Here is an 18,455-nt window from a genome sequence, read left to right as displayed (position 1 = left end):
TCAAACTTATTGTGGCTAATTTAGATCAAGGTAAGTTTTACTTTAGGAAACTCATTATTGGGTTATTTTGTTTTCCACTTGGTTAAAATGTTTTTCGTTTTTTCCTTATAAACTTTGTTAGCAGGTTCTTTTCACAGCTGTTGCGATAGAATTTACGGCTTACTTCAGTGACTAACACTACAATAAACGGGCCGTCGATAAGTAAACAACATTTTGACGCATTTTTTATGCCTTACTTTGATGTTAATATTCGGGGTTCATTTTGTTTTCAAGATTCCTCAGGACGCAATGGCTGGACTGCAGAATCACTGGACTACTTTCACTTTGATTTTTCTATTAACAATGATAATAACAACAGGTAATGTATCCTATCGAAGAAGAAGAAGCGAACTATCAAAGGAAACTACTGAGTGTTTTAAGTTCAAAGACAATCGAGAGCAAAACAACTGAACAGTTATTTTTTTCTTTACTTTTGTAAAATCTTAAGTTCAAGTATTGAAGTGAAGATCAATATAGACTACCTACATAACTACAATGTTTTGTCGGTAGTGATAATGGCTTCGCGGTATGTAAAAGAAAAGGAACAACTAAGCCGCCAGGGTAAGTTACTCACACAAAAAACTCTTCGTGAGAAACGTCCAAACCAGGCGTTTTCAATTAGAAATTCAAACTTACGATGCCCGTTGGTATGGACGGTAGGCGTGAGTAACTGTATCGTTCATAGTGTGTCTCAGGAGTCGGAATTGTACCCTCAGGTGCTACTCTTTGATAAACGATACTTTTCCTCGGGCGCCATGAAAGAAGCCAAAGCTGGCACAGGTTGACAGAGCTGTACTCTCTGATGTTGGTATCATTTTTTGTGATTAATATTTATTAATGATAATGTCCGGGACGGGAATTCAGAAACGCTACAGAAGCAACGCATTTGAATCTAAACCTTGCTTTAATTTGTTTTGCAGTTTCATTGGCTGACAAGAAGTTCAAATGTCACAATAAGATCGACATGGTTGTCGTTTTAGACAGTTCAGGGAGTGTAACACAGAAACAATTCAAAATGAGCAAAGATTTCGTGGCTGACCTGGTTAAACACTTTGACATTTCAAAGAGCAAGGCAAATGTAGCAGTAGCTACGTACAGTCAGTACGCTCACACTGGAAGAACTTTTCAGGAACACGCTACTCTGGATTCAGTTCTGGGGGCAATACGTAAACTTAGGTATGAAGGAGCCGCTAGCAGACTGGACTTTGGATTTGGATTGGTTGAGTTTAAACTCTTTGATACGCAGTACGGATCAAGGCCAATTGATTCTGGTACGTGCCTTAGTTGACTGACTATTGGATAAATTTTTTAACGTTATAGGAACACTGATTCATGAAAACGAAAGGTAGGGTAAGAAAAGAAATAGGTAACGCGAAGACAATGAGTAAAGTGCGAGCAAGCCCCGGGAGCAAGCGCGCCTTCGCCTATCCTTCTCTCCTGTTCCACCTCCTTCTGTAGGCTGCTATAACGCGCGCCACATCCCAAGAGCTTCAGTTCCGATTTTCGTTTTTCTTTTTTTACTGTCCTCCTCCATTTAATTCTTGATCTTTCTTTCTTCATTTTCTTTCTAATGCCCAATTAAGTAATTGTCTCGAGATATGGCCAGTCTTTTTCCATTGTCTCGAATCAACTTTGTCACTCGGGGGTCATAATAGGTAGTGCTGAATTTGTACGTAGGATTGGCCAATGAATGCGTAATTAGTATTTGTGTCCGGCCTTGTCTGTCTTGGGCACTAACTGTATTTCATGCACAATGTGTACAATGCGCACTTACCAATGCCAAGTGTGCTCAGAAAGAATTGTGGCTTTTCCTTTATCTCGTTATATATTACGGTTAAAACAGTTTGAATATATACTGACAATGATTTAGTTTTTGCTCTTGTTGTTATGCACAGGTGTAAAGAAAGTTGCCGTGTTTATAACTGACGGATACAGCACTCGCGGTCTGGAATTCACCAGCGATAGTGCAGCTATGCTAAAAAGGAAAGGTGTGGAGTTATTCTCTGTTGGAATTTCTAATCGCATTAATAAAAAAGAACTGGATGTATTGGCCAGTCAACCACGCAAAACACATCAACTCTATATGACAACAGATCTTGGCGGGAACTCTTTCACAAAGGAACAAGTTCAAAACCTTGCAAAAGAGATTTGTAAAAGCAAATAAAAAAAAACTGTTGGACTGTATTGGACCGTTTATTTGGTTATGGCCCATTATAATTAAGTTTTTTGTAGAAACACTATTTCACAGATTTAGCGAAGAGACCGCAACGTCCTGAACGAGAACGCGAAAGCGCGCGGAAAAGACTGAACATGACTTCTAGTGTTCAATTTACCGTCCTGCCATTGGTCAAAACTCTTCTCAGTAGATCTTCTCAGTAGATCTGCGCGCCCTAGCCTGACACATTCTGTTAGCTAAATTTCCCTAATACAACTTTCCCTCCGCGTCATATATTTTAACTTTGAAGTTGGCAATATTTTAAACCCAATGCAATGGAGTTTTAACTTCCTCGCACTTAAATAAATATTTTAATTCAACGATGATTTCAAAATATGTAACACTGATGATGATCTGTCTGGAATCCAAAGAGATTTATATGGTTTCTTGGAACAAGTTTATTGTTGCTGCTATATTGTAGACCCTTAACAGATTCACATTATAAAATTCTATGTAATGGACGCGCATATACAATCTGCAACGGGGCATTCCGATCACGTTAAGATCGCACTGAGTTTTATAGCGCGCGGAGGCAGTTTGCAATTGTTTGATATGACTATAAATCATCTTCCGCCTGTCACTTAGTGCTCCGATAGCACTGATCTCCAATGCAGTACAACATTACTCAAACGTACAATAAGAGCTCAGAAGTGATCGCTAAGATCATTCTGCTTTCCACACAAGTATGTAAGAAGACTGACCTGTTATCATACTTGTTTAGTCTCTTGTTGTTTTCAATTCCATCATTATTGATAATTTTTCAATTACTAACAAAAATCATCTAGTCCCTCCAGTAGATGTGTTCGTTGTTTCGATGTCTGCTTTCTTCTCTGACAGCATTCACCTTTGTTTTTGAGAATTAATAGTTTTAAAATCATCTTGACAAACGGAAACATAGTTTGATTCTGAAAATGGTGCACAGGAATACCAACTTGTGCACGGGAAACAACTTTGGACATTGCTACCAATTATGACTTCACGTTTGGTTTGTGACGTTAGCTTACGTTTGTGAGCGGCGAGAAATCGATCAAGGAAAGCAAAGTACCTGAAATTTTGCTCTTATAGCAATCTTCTTCAAAGAAGGTATTTTTTCCATTCAATTCTTTTAAATTGATGCCGAAAAGCTGTAACCTTTTTTTTCTTCAGCGACAAAGAAAAAGGCCAGCTATGGCAATCTTTTCTTCACAACTCGTTTCCTTGTTCCAGGATGTGTTTTACTTCTTGTCTGCAATGGTAACAAGTTAGGGAAGGTGATGAATGACATACACATGCTTAGTATGGTGGCCGGAAAACGCAGGAGATTTCGCATTGAAATTCTAAGATTTTGTATAATCTGTTCTCGCAAATGAGCCTAAGATTAATGAAACAATATTTTTCAATTAACCATCAGAAAACGTCTCGACAGATACATTGGTTAAAGTTAGGTTGGTTTGAAGGAGGAAAAAAGCCGGAACAAGAATGGGCATGAAACTTACTTATAAAACAACAGCAAAATGATAAACAGAGAGACATTCAAGCGTGTAAAATTCAATATAGTTATTTTTGGACAAATTAAGATCGATGACTATCAAAGCTCACCATCCCTTCATACTTTTTAAGATTTTTACTGAGCGTGCGCGCATTAAGGTGGCTAGGCTCGGCTTTTTAGTAAAAACACCTATTCTCACTTTGAACATGAAATAAGAAGATGCTTTGTTTGTGCATCGTTGCATTTGCTTTTCTAAGAGAATTGGTATTAATGCTGGAAAAAAGTTAGTCAGGAGTTACCCAAGTTTCACTTTAGGGTTCTCCGTAATTTTGCCTTTTAAAAGCTTTCTCCAGTGTACCTAAATCTTTATCCTGTTTTCGATTGGTCTTACTTACAATGTTTTTCTGTCTTCCTAGACTGAATAAATGGCGCCTTCATTTATGGCCCGATCATTCTCAATGACTGATGTAAATACTACACGTCCTACATCTCAGCAACGCCTTGTATACTGCAACAGTCTATCAACGCCATTTGATTTTTCTGTTGCAGTTGGTTTCGGAGACAAGAAAAACATCTTTAAAATTATTCCCAGACCAAGGAGAACCGTTTTCCCAACCAGGGTAAGGAACATCTCTGTCGATACTACCTGCCGACAGTAGCTTCCTCTATCCACCTTCAATTTTATTTTAGAAGTGGAGCAGATCATCCGTGGCCTATCGTGAGCAGCGACCTTTAGATTTGACCTAGCAGAGTAAGGGGTGGAGTACTTCCTTGGAAACTCGAGTATATTACATCCCCAGAAACTCTCCCTCTGTTGCTGGGAGACAGAATACAATGATTCGATTATGATGTTACTTGTGGTCTAAACTAGTCTGAAATGTTATAACTCTCTCTTGAAATATGTGACCATAAAGCTACGTGACCCACTAAACCGATCAAGTCACGGCATTGCTGATGGTAGAGATCTCATTGCTGGTACTAAGAAAGGTTACAAGTTCGAGATACTTGAGCGAGATAGTCGAATATTTGAGCCTTACTTTGTTATGTAGGCAAGGCTACAACCAGACAGAGATAGGACCACCTTTTCCTTTTTTGACTACTATTGACGTGAATTGAAGACACAGGCACACACAGATAAATCATGTCGATTTTACTCTGTCCTTATCTCTTGTAAAGATAGTCAGTCAAAAATACCCTTGAGAACTATTCATAGCACCTTTTAAATAACTGATGAAACTATTAAATCAATTGTGTCCATCAGCTGTTAAAAGGTAAGGACTTTCAAATCTACTTTTTAATTTCTCTTTTAAGAAAAAATCAGTTCCTGTGGCGAAAAATAGAAGAGACATGGTGGAGAACAATTTGGTTCCAGTCGGTGACGCATTCTGCAAACACAGTATAACAGGTATGCGCCGTTGTATAGTAAACACGATGAATCTACAGACACTACAATCACCACCTTTTTTCTGTCACAACTGGCACCAGTCCATATTGATCCTTTTTCAGACAACCTCTCTATGACGCCAGTGACGCCCATTTCTCCGCACCAGAGACAAATGTTAAGTCTGTTAAGTTACGGTCCGAAATGGCAAAATAACTCCTCCTCAACAGGGTGATTAAAGAACGGCAGAGCCTGTGAGGATTAAATCAATTGGTATAGACAAAATTCTTTGGTCCCCCAACCCAGAAAGTGTGAGGCGATGATCCTCAAGGGACAGAAATTGAAAGGTCAGTTTCTCTCTCTTAAACTCCCTTAACGTATTATCAAGAACCATCAAGTGGGTATCACAGTAAAGATTGCTAGACAACAAACTCACTTAGACAGCGCATTTATATGAACTGAAAAACGATGTTGCAAGTAAACTGAATTTGTTAAAGTGGCGTCACTTGCTTCTTATATCAATGAGAGTATGCTGACAAAGTACTCTTGCCCTCCATTACCTACGCTATAACTGTCTATGGAGCCAGGCAGGGATAAGCAAGGTCTTGTTGCATTAGAGGCAATCCACTGTAGAACAACGACAGTAATATATAATATACCCTGGGACACGCCTTTTGCAGACGTTCCCAAGGTGGAGCGTATAAAAACTGCATTGGACTTTTATGGTCTCGAGTTTGCAGCGTTAACCCCTCATAGAGCTTAGGGTAAATTTTAAAGATTGTTGATGCATATTCCAGGCATTTACCCTTCTCCACTCCCATAAGAAAAACATATTCAAAAATTCAAAACGTCTTTATTTCAGGTTCCAAAGGTGTAAAGTCATCACAAATCAGGTAAGTGGATCAACCTGCTCAAGATATAACTATGTATTTCAGTCATATTCTTTTTAGGTAACGAAACATTTTCCCCTCCCCTCCTTATTAAAGGACGCGTCACAATCTGTTTTGTATTCCTCCTCAATGCGAGGAAACAGGCAGGGAATTGATCCCTTTCTTGAATTAGCCTGACAAGTTGGAATGAAACCAAAGGTTTATTTGAGTCGCGTCCTCTACTAATTGGTTCAACAGAGACAAGGTGTTTTTTTGTCGTATTATTAGGTCTATCGCTAGCCGCGACAGTTTTCCTGCATATATTCATTGCTTGATCTGCATATCTCATATTCTTTCTTTGCTTTGCAGACCAAGATCTAAGAGTGTGGAACTCCCACACCAATATAAATATGAGGACAAACCAGGCGATCTTCGCATCGCAAAAAGTTTGATGCTTCTACCGCATTTAGCGTATTCCAGAGCAAAGCTCGGACGAAACGAGTCACATCTTATTGCTGGGTTTCCTGAGAAGTCAGTCCTGTTGCTTGCGCAAGACGAAGACGACCGATCTCAAATACAATTGTCAACTTCCAGCGTTGCGTCGCGTACTGGCTCCCAACAGCACATGCACCGGCGCAGGGGAGACAGTGGCGTGCACATAAATGATGAAGTGGTCCTAACATGGAGCAGGGAAGAACAAAGCAGAATAGAACCAACAAATCCTTCTACCAGTGGACTTTTGAGTAATCAATCTTATCTGAGACGAGTTGCAACAAAAAGTAGTTTACAATCAAACTATATCCCCAGTTTAGATAAGCTGGTAGAAGAACCAGTGCTTTCACCTAAAGTTTGTGGGCAGCGAGAAAGCAGTTCTAAGTTTGTGACTAATCACGCGCTGAATTCTGGATCAAATGAACGAAAAGAATTTAATGAAGTTGTAGTCAGCCATTGGGAGAGAGCAGAACAGCATCAATGTACTCAACAGGAGCAGCAGCAGCAGCCAGCTATCAGAAACTGGCGCTCTCCATCATCATCTTTTTCCTTGGTCAATGAAGTGACTGAAGAGGTTTTATTTAAGAGATCGTCAAGCAACGTGAGTCATCTTTGTAACTACTTGTTTTTAGTAAAATCCAACTAGCGGTCTATTATGAATGCCGCGCTCTGATTGGTTGAGCTACTACTAGGCTATATGTTATAGCCCACTTTAGTAGCGAAAAGCGCCGGCTTTTTGGCCGCTAAAAAGGATGTAAGTCTAGCTTTAACTAGCGAATGCTGTTTTGTCTCGATATTTTTGGACAACTAGTTGGATTGTACGAAAACAATTATTCCTCTCGCCCGCATGGCCTCTGAGTCAATAGCGGCCTTATGGGCTATTGACTCAGAGCCCCTTCGGGCTAGAGGAATAATTGTTAAATAGTAGAGGGGGTGGGGGTGGGGCTATTAAAAGTAAATTCAAGATACCCCATTGCGTGGGTTAAGGGTAACATATCCAGAGTGACAATATTTACCAATTTTACTGGAAAAAATAAAAATCAATATATTTATAGATAAAAAAAAGAAGAAAAAAGTTTTATGATTTCAGCACTTATTATTCTGCCCTGTTAGGAGTTTTATTCACTTTTTAGAAAGGCATGAAACAGTTGTTGGTAAAAGAGACTTTCAAACATTAGCACAAGTCGCAGGAAAGTACACAATGCTTGCAGTATCGGCTACCACACAGAAGAGTAAAATTGTTAGAAACATACTGATTCGACCTCGACATTCGAGACATATTACTCGTTCCTTTTGATCTGCAAATTGTATTACAAGTTTAACGCAGGCTTCACGGTGTCTATAATTTCAAACTTAATCGTTTTCACACGGGCGCTCGAATGGTTTGAGAGTGGTCGATAACTTCAACAAAACTCCCTTTTGGAACTGATCCCGTTATAAAGGCTCGCCCTTATTTGAAGTTATTGGTTATTATTTACTTATTCCCTCCTGTCTCAGATAAATGTATCGAGACCTGATCATGAAGAGGAGAAGGCCAAATACCAGAATAGGCGAGAAAGGCGAGTAACAATTGCAACAGAATCTCCCAGCAAGGAGCTGTCTCCACACTACGCTACTCAGTTGGAGAAACAAGCTTTCAAAAGAATCAAGGAGTGGAAAGAAGGATTTTCGATAAAGTTAGACCAAGTCTTACAACAGCGACAACTTATAACACAGCGTCCAGATAACAAAACAAAAGTCAAAAGAGAAGAGCACATCTCCATCCCTTCGCCACCTACCCCTCCTTGTCTGAACGATGCTTTTCTGTGTCCTCCCTCCTACCCAAGTTATACAACACCTCCTTTTAAGCAGGTAGAGGCAACATTTCGAGTGGATGCGCACCAACAACTTATCGAAGAGTTAAGAGGAGTGTCTGAGACTTCAATAACAAGGATGAGCAATGGCTATGATAAGGGAAGCACCATTCTTAAGGAAATCAAGAAACATCGCAAAGCTAATAAAGGGCTTAATGAAAAGAAGAAAATAATGGAAGAGTTGAGTTCCTGGCATAAAAAAGAGACTGGAAGAATAGCAAAAGATCTGTTTACCTCCAGTGGGTCAGATGCTGGAAACGTTAAAAAAATACTGGCTGCTCTTAAAGAAACCGTTGACGATATTTTTATCGCTACTATACAGAGAGTGCAGGGAGACCTTGTTATTAGTTCCTCCTCAAACAAAAACAGTGCAGAGGATCTTGAACAGCAGGGTAATACCGACACCAAACATCAAGAAATGTTACTGAAGTGGCAGATAAAAACTGCTCAGGAGGAAAGAGACAGACTTTTCTTAGAAAATATTACATTGAAAACGGAAGTAGCTTATCTACAGAACCAATTAAAGGGAGCATTTAAAATGATAGCGGAGTTGACTTCACTTGAACATGATCGAATGGAGGTACTGTATGGTCACTGTGCGCGTGCAAACCTTGAAAAGTACATTAAAGCAGAGAACTTCCAAGAAACCATAGGCTGCCTTGAAGAATATACCGGGAACTTACTGTTAAACAGTGATGGTAATAATCATGATATTTTGTTATGATCTATGAGTCAGTCTTCACTCCTGTAGGAACTGGCTGGCTACAAACCTGATCCCATTCTCCCTCAGTCTTGTTGGCAGACGTGGGAACTACAACCACCGAGATCGGAATCTACCATTTTAGTCGAAAAATGTGACAAGCCAGTCCTCTGGCTCTATGCTATTTTTTTGATGTTTTTGTGCTGATATGTTTCTTTGAATGCACATTGAATACAAACGGTAATCAAAATTCAAAACTTGCATTGAAAGCCTCTTAGGTGAATAAGGTAAGTGTATAAGTAACGTCAAGATGTCTTTTTCCGTTGCAGACTTGTCAGAAAATCAGGATACTTCGGAACTTTTACGGACCAGACAACTTAGCGCTGAAATAGGAGCAATCTACAGCGCTAACTTGAATTTATCTGCAGAGACGAGCCACTTTGACTGTGTGGAATTATTCTCGACGTGGGACTGTCCTTACATTATTAGGCAGATTTAGTAAACAAAACCAAACGTCAAATAAGAATGCGAAAGCTCACGGAAAGTGTTGAACCTGACTTCATCTTGTCGCTCTGCCACTAGTCACTTCGCTTTCTTGATCTGCGTGCTCAGCCATCTTCACCGTCGTCACGTTGTCTGTTGCTGAATCTGCCCATTGGGAATAAACAACGGGAACTTTGCTCTTCTTTGCTCTTAGGCTCTACTGTCTCAAAAATTGTAATTAGTATTGTGAAGTTGCGAAAACAAAGAAAAAATTTATTCTTGTTTTCGATGTTTTAAGTTGTTAAATTTTCGTTACTAATCATCTAAATGTTTCAAGATTTCCCCCACACAAATGGCCTGCTAGAACCGTTCAGACCAAGATGGTCACGTCGGGGTAGATATGGCTGCAAGTTCGACAGTATAAATGGTTATTGCAGGTAGCTAGAACCTGCAGCACGATCTTAGCGGTTGAGTATCTGGCGTATGGACTAGGATGTCTCGCAGATTCATATCGCGTCAATAGATAATCCTGATCGACAAAGCAGAGGTAAGCATAAGAGAGCTTTCGATTCTAAGACGAGAACGACTACGAGTACGAGATTTTTAATGCTCGCGCATAAACCAGCGTAATTTTTGCGGGAAAACGTGACAGTAGTCGTTATTCTACTGCGAGTTTTAGTGACGTAGTGGCGGAAACAAGTTGGGAAGAATCTTGAAATTGTCAAGCAGATTCTTTGCTTCTGTTGTTTAAGGGATGATACGTAAGGACCAAAGGGATTCTGTTTTTCCTTTTGTCCATTGAGGGGTTCTTTGCTTGTAACAGCGTAGGTTTGTCTGAGTTGTTGTATTGGGTATAAAGAACGGGCAATAGATGCTTGGCTCTTCTGCTCTACGGTTTAAAAATTTTTAATGCTTTTAATGGGAACTGTAAAGTTTATCTTAATGGCGTAGCATTTGCAACAGTTTGGCACGCCCATCTTTAAATCCTCTTTTTTTACCGTGCGCTCTTCGAAATATGAAGAATATTAAGTATTGACTAAGGGTAACCAAGCGGCTTATAAAATATGCTCTCTAATTCAGCGCCTGCATTTTGCAGCTTCTATACTTATCCCTCCTGTTGAATGCCTTTTTATTCTGACAGGGAAGGGTTTTGGGTTCCTGACCATTCCCGCATTCCTGTGAACTGGGGCTTAGGGTGACAAAATACGACAGCAGGAGCTGACGACAGTGATTTGTTTGAAGTTGTCCACTCAAAGGGTTTGGGCGCCTGGTTTGGGTTATTACCCTGGTTCAAGAGATTCTTGCCTAATTACGGTATCATAATATTCTGCAGATAAAAGTAAATCAAGGTATTAGGTGCATCATTAGTTTGGTACTCCCACCACCTCCCACTCTAACACCCCCACCATCCTGGCCGAGCACCGGACCTGAAGTATGAGAACCCTGGTAACGAGTAATCCCACATCACCTCACTCGATGTTTATGATAAATAAATTACCAAGATGGCTTCCTCAGGATTTCGCGAGAAGAGGAAGTTGGCACAAAAAGCAGAAATGTTATTCAAGTTTGAAGAAAAAGAGCGTTATAATAACATAAAGCAGATTTTAAAGAAAGATCCTTCGCTAAGAAATAAGGAAGAGCTTCAGTTAATTTCTAACTCGCAAGAAATAGTCCAAGAAATTGAGAAGCGAGTACAGCGTCAAGAACAAGTAAAGCGTCGAGTTGAGGAGGTACAGCAACAATTTATCACATTTTTAAACATTTTTTTCACTACTGTGCTTAATTCGGTCTTTTGACTCCAACAAAGGTTTTAGATCCGTGTGATGTGTTGAATGAAAAGGCAACTGTATTAGCTGAGGCGATTCTTAACGCCAAATGCCTGGTGGTTTACACTGGAGCTGGTGTCAGCACGGTGAGTGTGTTAACATACAATGTAAACTTCAGCGGCCATTTGTTGTTATGTCAATTTATTATTATTTTTCTAAATGAAACGTGCTATTTTCCCTTTTATTTCTTAGGCGGCTTCTATTCCCGACTATAGGTTTGTGATACATTATCCTGTACATGATAATTTATTTATTTTGTATACTGGTACTGAAATACTGGTAGTGAACTCTTGATTCCTTTTAGCTTGATCGTAACAATGACATAACATATGTTTCCTTTGTAAATACTTTTAGAGGCCCTGAAGGCATTTGGACTCGTCTGTCTCGAGGAGAAAAACTAGGGTAAATGAAGCGGAATTTTCATTATATTTTCTTGTTAAAAGTCATTTGCTGGTGGGGGCAGTCTCCCTTTTCATTATACATGCAGGAAGAAATTAAGAATCTGCTGTGAATTAAAGTGAGGGGATTTCAGTGAGGGAGAGTGGCCAAATGGTTTTTTGAGTTTCACAGTGTCACCACAAGCTGGAATCGTGGAAGGTCCTTTGCTGCTTGAAGACGTGTGACCTATCTCATGCCAAAATAATGGGATACAACACTAAAATATACCAGAGACTGAAACAACATCATTGCTTGTGGTTTAGCAGCCTACGTGTAGCTGCACCCTCCCCCTGACAACGGAAAAATGGATTGAGGGAGCTCCCTCTCTTCCTTCCTCTCTCTGTTTTTTCTATGTCGCGGGGAGCATGTGGCTAACCGTAGGTGAGCAGTTTAGTTTTCTCATGCCTATTTGGCTTTTTCCTAGCAACATGATAACATTCTAGAAATATTTATGGGCCCAGGTTTACAATTGCTGATTGGCATTAACCTGGGGTTAAATCTTAATCCTTTTAATTCTTTTTCTTTTGCTCATAAGTATTTTCCCTGATAGATTTCTCCATTCTCTTCAGAGTATCCAATCATAGATAAAAAGAATTAAGTTGAATTTGCTTTTTAAGCTTTCTTAGGTGAATTCAAATTTCTCTCTAATCCTGGATTAGTTTAACCTAGCTTTGAAGGACCCGGCCCTGGTGTTCATGGTTTTCTAAGTTTCACAGTAAACTCTAAATCATTTTATAAAATGGCCTATTAGTTTACTCCCTCCTGGTCATGGCTGGCTATTACTTTGCTAAATTATCTTTTTTGTTGTAATGGAAATACCAGTCATCACACCCCTTTGAAAGTAATAAATGAACTTGCAACAAATATTAATGAATTTGTGCTAACCAGCAAATAGATAGCAAGACCTAGAGTTATTGAGAATTTGTAGTAAAAATAGCACAGAAAATTATCCGAGAAAATGCTTTTGAACACAAGATAAAGAAACCCGGGTTAATTTTAACCCCGGGTTAACCGCTAATTGGCCTTCGAACAACTCGGCCCTCGTTGAAGAGAGACAAAGTGGAGTAAGGTTCCCTGTCTAAGGAATCAACGCAATGGGCAAGGCTTGAACCCCTGACCTCCAGATCTACAGTCCTTGGTGTTAACCATGCAGCTACACACACCTCCTGTACTTACATGTATACTTAAACGTTTTTGTTTTAAGCTCATACAACTTGGCAGATGCAAATCCAACGTTAACACACATGAGCATCACAAAACTCTATCAGGAAGGACTGGTGAGTATGTTATCATCATTGTGCATGATTCTTGTTAATAAAAACAAGTGGGAGGAAGGTAGGACTTGAGTCATATACACAAACAAATACATCAAGTTGTATTTGAATGTTACCATTCAGGGCTGTTATCAAGGGCCAGGGACTGGGTGTGAATGTGATCCCCATCTACTTTCATAGGAAAAAGAGGAAAAATGGAAATTATCTAAAGAAATCCCAGCTGTTATATCTCCCACCTGTTCAAAATAAAATAATGATTTAAAAGAGTGGAGACAATAAATAATTGGGGACTATTATTTTTTCATAACAGTGGAAGGTTTTAATATTACAGATTTATGAATATAGACAATAATTAATACGAGCATGTAGCTCTTGCCAAATAATTTCTGACAAAGATTTCATCAATTTTGAAAAAAAAAATGGATTGGATTGATAAGTATACTATGTCAAGTCTGCATCATTTGCTTATTTCCAACTTGCACCATGGCAGGTCAAACATGTGGTCTCACAGAACTGTGATGGACTTCATGTGAGAAGTGGGCTTCCACCTCAGGCTCTCTCAGAGGTTCATGGAAATATGTTTGTTGAGGTTTGTGTTACTTTCATGGTGCTGAAAGATACTACCAAATTGTTTGACAATTTTGTACAAATAAGTTTTTTAAATTCATTCTTGTAGGTTTGCACTGAGTGTGAAGAAAATGACACAATATACTATCGTCTGTTTGATGTGACAGAAAATACCTGCCTGAGACGACACCTAACTAACCGATACTGCCACTGCTGTGGTTCTCAATTAAGAGATAGTATAGTACATTTTGGAGAAAAGGGTAAACTACGATGGCCATTAAACTGGGAAGGAGCAATAGAGAAAGCTAAAGTGGCAGACTGTATTCTTTGTTTAGGATCAAGTCTTAAGGTGATTATAATGTTATTCAAAAGCTGTCTTTCCTTGAGCTGAGGGTATTCATTTGATGGGTGGCTTCAATTATGATCAATTGTTGTAAGCTTTTCTTGTGGAGAAGCTTTATCCTGCTTGCTTATTGTGACTGAAAGAGAACTGAAAATCTGGTGAAATTGAAAGAAAGGTGGTCCGAAAACCTGGACATCACACAACAAACTGGAGAAAATGTAATTACTTATAACAGAAGTATAATATACCACTACCCTTGAATGAGGCTATAGGCTTCTGCTATTAACAATGGCTAGAGCTTGAAAAATGGTAGTACTCTCTTGCTCTTTGATGTCTTTGACTTGCTTGTAGCTTGCCATTTCATTTTTGAATTAGAAAGAGCAAGATTGGTTCTGACTTTTACCCAGTCAGATGACAAGCTGCCTTAAAATTATGACTATACATGGCACACAGAAAACCCTCTGTACATAATATTACTAATACCAATAAATAGCGGGTAATTTTACAGTGTAAGGCTGTACACTATTGTGAGACAAAAACATAAACTTTAAGCTACGTGTATCTTATTTTTGAGCCCTGGTTACTCAAAATCCCAAAGGAAACAGACAGTTCAACTTAGCTGATGAGTGACATTGGGTAACAAGGTTTTATTGAAACTTTTTATAGAATTTTTAAGCATTGCCAGTTATAAAGTAATTAAGACAGACTGAGCTTTTCTTATGATAGCAAATAATTCACTTTTTCCTAATTTCCTAAAGGTCTTGAAAAGGTACCATGCTCTATGGGGAATGAATAGAGTAAAGTCAAGAAGACCTAACTTGTACATTGTCAACCTTCAGGTAAGTGGGAGCCACCTACAGCTCCTGTACAGCTATAATCAACTGAACCTCTCCACTACAGCCACCTTGAGAACAGAAGAAAGTGGCCATTTTGGAGAGGTAGCCGTTAGTGGGGCTTCAACTGTAGTTGTTTATGAATGATCTAAACTATAGCTTTTAACCTGTCAAGATCCCAAATGCGTCTATTGTCGCAGTTAAACAGTGTTTATGGTGTGACAAATTGTCAGTTGTCCAGTTGTTCTGTCGTAGTTAGTTTTACTTGATGCCATCAATAAGTTGTTTGTACGGTGTGTTGGTAATTATTGACTACGATTCAGTGGTGTTTGTTCTAAGTGAGTAAACCAGCTTTCTAAAGTGATAGTAGTCTGTAGAATACGCAATATATGTTGTAGAGTCCCAGTCGATTTGATGTTTTGTCTGTAAATGTTGCTCAGCAATGTGATTGTTGACGCCACCATTTCTTGTCCTTTGTTTGTGTTCGGTCAGTCACGTGCCAAGGTTTCTGCCGGTTTCACCCATGTAAGTAGCCTGGCAGTTACAGCATTTGATCTTGTATTCTGCTCTCTGTCTGTCCTCTGGTATGTCTTTGTCCTTGACATTAGTAAGTAGTCATCATAAAGTGGTTATCGGTTTGTGTGCAACACGTATATTGTAAGGTTGTCGTATACGTGTGATAGTTTCAGAGGTGCCTCTGATGTACGGTAAAGTTGCTATCGTAACAGGGCCAGAGTTGACATTGGTCTGAGTGTTAGAATCAGTGTTACTGTGAGTGTTCCGTATAACAAAGTCCATGTTGTAGTTGTTTTACAAAAATGTTGTAACGTTTTGTTTCTTCAATCAGTTCTTTCTGCCAGTCAGTTTGAAACTGCGTAGTTCATCACATGTAGATTAATATTTAGTGTGTTACATTTTAAACAGGATAATCAACTAAAGTAATGTAATACGTGCATATTGAAATGTTAGCCCACTTTTTCACTTTTTGTTTAAGTGGACACCAAAGGATGACTTGGCAACTTTGAAGATAAGTGGTAAGTTGCCAAAATGTCAATACAGTGAAAGTTTATTTATTACCAGACATTTAGGCAACCAGCTCTAACTAGCCTGTTAAATATTTATAGTATGAAAGCAGTAGTACTTATTTAAACTATGCATCCATCCTTTTTTATAGCAGACAGAGATCCATGTACATGTATAGTGGTCAACCTTAAACGTGTGTGTTTCTATATGTACATATGGCTGAAGAGGTCCACATCACCTTTCAAGCTGCCCTGTTTATAGAACCTTTTTGATATATGAAAAAAAAAGTTTGACATTGATAATGAAATGGTGATTTCTTTGGCTTGTGCAATTTCATATTATTTGAAGACAGCCTTTAATAGCATCACTGTATCATTAAATCACAATTTTCACTCAAGTTGTCCCCAGTGCCCTTATGTCTAGAAATGTCTGATTAGTCTATCAGTCTGGACAGGAAATAAATCCTGTCGTTTTTTTGTCAAAAGGTCTATGTTCTTACTGTGATTCATTTTCCCAAGACTTGTAATACTAGCACAAAAAACTACTTTTTCTTGCTTTGTGTTGTAGCTGTTGCTTTATGATTACTAACAGCTTATTTTCTTGTATACTCATTGTAGGTCGTTGTGATGACGTAATGAAAAGAGTAATGGATAAACTGAGCTTATTTGTTCCACAATACGAAAGGTCAGTCAACCTTACTTTTACTTGTTCAGTCCTACATCATTAAGCATTCTTGATCTGTAAATGGACACTTCACCCATGAGCTACTCCCAGGACGTCAATTGATCGGCAACAGTGATAAAGAAAGGCACCTTGAAGGTAGTTCAATAACAAGTACGAGATGAGACACCTTAAACGAACTGACGAATCAAAACCTTAACAAAAACGGGCGCAAATATGGCCTTGTTCTAAAATTGGCATGTGGTGGTTGGTTTGCTGAGAAGCTGCTCAAACGTTGCCATTCATAGCTTTAAAAAAACCTTTATCCAAACATTATCATCGCGAAAAGCAGGAAAAGTGGTTCTGAGAACAAAACTCCGGCAATTTTGGTGAGCACAAGTAGATACTAAAACACATTTACTGGTAGTAATTTAATAAAACCAAATCGTTGGCGATTATTGAAGTAATTAATTATTAACTCCATAACAAACGGCTTAATTGCAGCTGTTGTTCATGCACTAAGTCCATAAGTAATTGTGCAAACGAGAGTATTTTTCTCCTTATCTCTTGTAGGTGCAGGGATTCTCTTTTCACACTAGCTACACCTCTGAGGCCTCATGAACTAAACTCATTTAATACTAAAGGTCTGAACATGTTTGAATTGGATCAGTTTGAGACGCCTGTTTGCCTCAAAACTGAATCTAAAACTAAAGAGGACAGTTACAATGACCTGAATGCGGAAAATGACGGCAGTGCGGTGGAAACAGCGACTGCAGACAGTGTTGCAGCATCAGGACCTCAAATGCAGCCAGGATGGTTTGGCAAAGGTTATGCAAAGAACAAAAAATCACGAAAAAGACGGAGAGTAAGATGATCTGAGCTTCAATTAACAACAGAACAGGAGTAAAAACTCGAGTGAAGAAATTACAGCCATAATAAATAGAGTTTGTTGTGAGAGGAGATTAAAGAAGAAAGGTTGACTGATTGACACACGCAGCAACAAATGGTTTACAAACATTTGAAATTACGTAAAAATTATGAACGTTTAACCTTGGTTTTTTAATTAAAGGTTTTGTTTATTGTCGGTAACTAAAGTCTGTTGGTTCTAAACTAATTCGTTTAATTTTCATTATCATTCATTAAAAATATTTCCCCGATTCTGACTGGCTAAAAGCACACGCATAATTCACCATAACCAGCTACTGATGACCAAATCTAGAAGAATTTTGCGATTAATCAACCGATGACGTCAAAAGTGCAGCTTCCTTGCAGGTTAATGCACCGTTAACCGTGAAGGCTTGGGGATGTGGTTGAGTTGTTTTGGTTGTGAAAATAACAATGGTGGACATTTCACTCGTTCCAAGAGTAAGAACTAGGCGAAATTATAGCTAAAAACATGGCAAGAACAGCAAGAAGACAACTCGAAGTGCGACATCTGCTATTTGGAGAATATTTGCGGAGCTGAACAACCCTAAACGTGCACTATCGAAGATGAACTTAATCGATGGAGGTAAGCAAGTTTTAGCTAAGTTTTTAAACTAGGAATTATTTTGAATGAATATTAAAACAATTATTGAATTCGGCTTTCGAATTATATGAGGAATTATAATGGAAATCTCGGGGGGTGTTATCGGCCTCGGCCTACGGCCTCGACGGATAACACTCTCCTCGATCTCCATAATTCTTCATATGATACTCAGCCTCATTCATTAATTGTTAAGTATTCCTTTTCAGCTTGTTATCGCAGACGTGGTCGAATTGTTGAAGCTTTCGTAAGATAAGTTGTATCCCAGCTATTGTTCTTCAACAATAACCTTTTGCTATTACACAATAGTTGAGATATATTTTACCAAGTTACGCAAAGGAGATCAGACCTTAAGAAAGTTTTTTCCTTGCACAGGAGTGCTTGATCAGCTTTGACACTTACAAATGGCGTCTTGCTGCAAATATCAGCTCAACAACGAATCCAACCACCTTTGTCTTGCTGAAAC

The 18,455-nt window shown here is 38.9% G+C and overlaps 3 protein-coding genes across 3 annotated transcripts; all 3 read left to right on the top strand.

Annotated features, from left to right (window-relative positions):
* Nucleotides 1-60: 60 nt before the first annotated feature.
* On the top strand, nt 61-2,403 carry LOC140941383 (cochlin-like). Its single transcript, XM_073390378.1, has 3 exons — nt 61-358; nt 960-1,310; nt 1,935-2,403. Exons 1-3 carry the CDS (start codon nt 241-243, stop codon nt 2,201-2,203), a joined length of 738 nt encoding a protein of 245 aa, XP_073246479.1. The 5' UTR covers nt 61-240; the 3' UTR covers nt 2,204-2,403.
* Nucleotides 2,404-5,038: 2,635 nt separating this feature from the next.
* On the top strand, nt 5,039-9,684 carry LOC140941566 (uncharacterized). The gene is made up of 5 exons (XM_073390588.1): nt 5,039-5,127; nt 5,966-5,996; nt 6,342-7,065; nt 7,962-9,015; nt 9,347-9,684. Exons 1-5 carry the CDS (start codon nt 5,070-5,072, stop codon nt 9,514-9,516), a joined length of 2,037 nt encoding a protein of 678 aa, XP_073246689.1. The 5' UTR covers nt 5,039-5,069; the 3' UTR covers nt 9,517-9,684.
* Nucleotides 9,685-10,970: 1,286 nt separating this feature from the next.
* On the top strand, nt 10,971-18,334 carry LOC140941267 (NAD-dependent protein deacetylase sirtuin-7-like). Its single transcript, XM_073390249.1, has 11 exons — nt 10,971-11,230; nt 11,308-11,412; nt 11,519-11,541; nt 11,681-11,728; nt 12,969-13,041; nt 13,529-13,627; nt 13,715-13,954; nt 14,707-14,787; nt 15,776-15,815; nt 16,422-16,488; nt 17,038-18,334. Exons 1-11 carry the CDS (start codon nt 11,003-11,005, stop codon nt 17,336-17,338), a joined length of 1,305 nt encoding a protein of 434 aa, XP_073246350.1. The 5' UTR covers nt 10,971-11,002; the 3' UTR covers nt 17,339-18,334.
* The last annotated feature ends 121 nt before the right edge of the window (nt 18,335-18,455 follow it).

This window comes from Porites lutea, chromosome 6 (assembly GCF_958299795.1).
Source record: "Porites lutea chromosome 6, jaPorLute2.1, whole genome shotgun sequence".
NCBI lineage: Eukaryota > Metazoa > Cnidaria > Anthozoa > Scleractinia > Poritidae > Porites > Porites lutea.
This window is presented reverse-complemented; position numbering and strand designations above follow the sequence as displayed.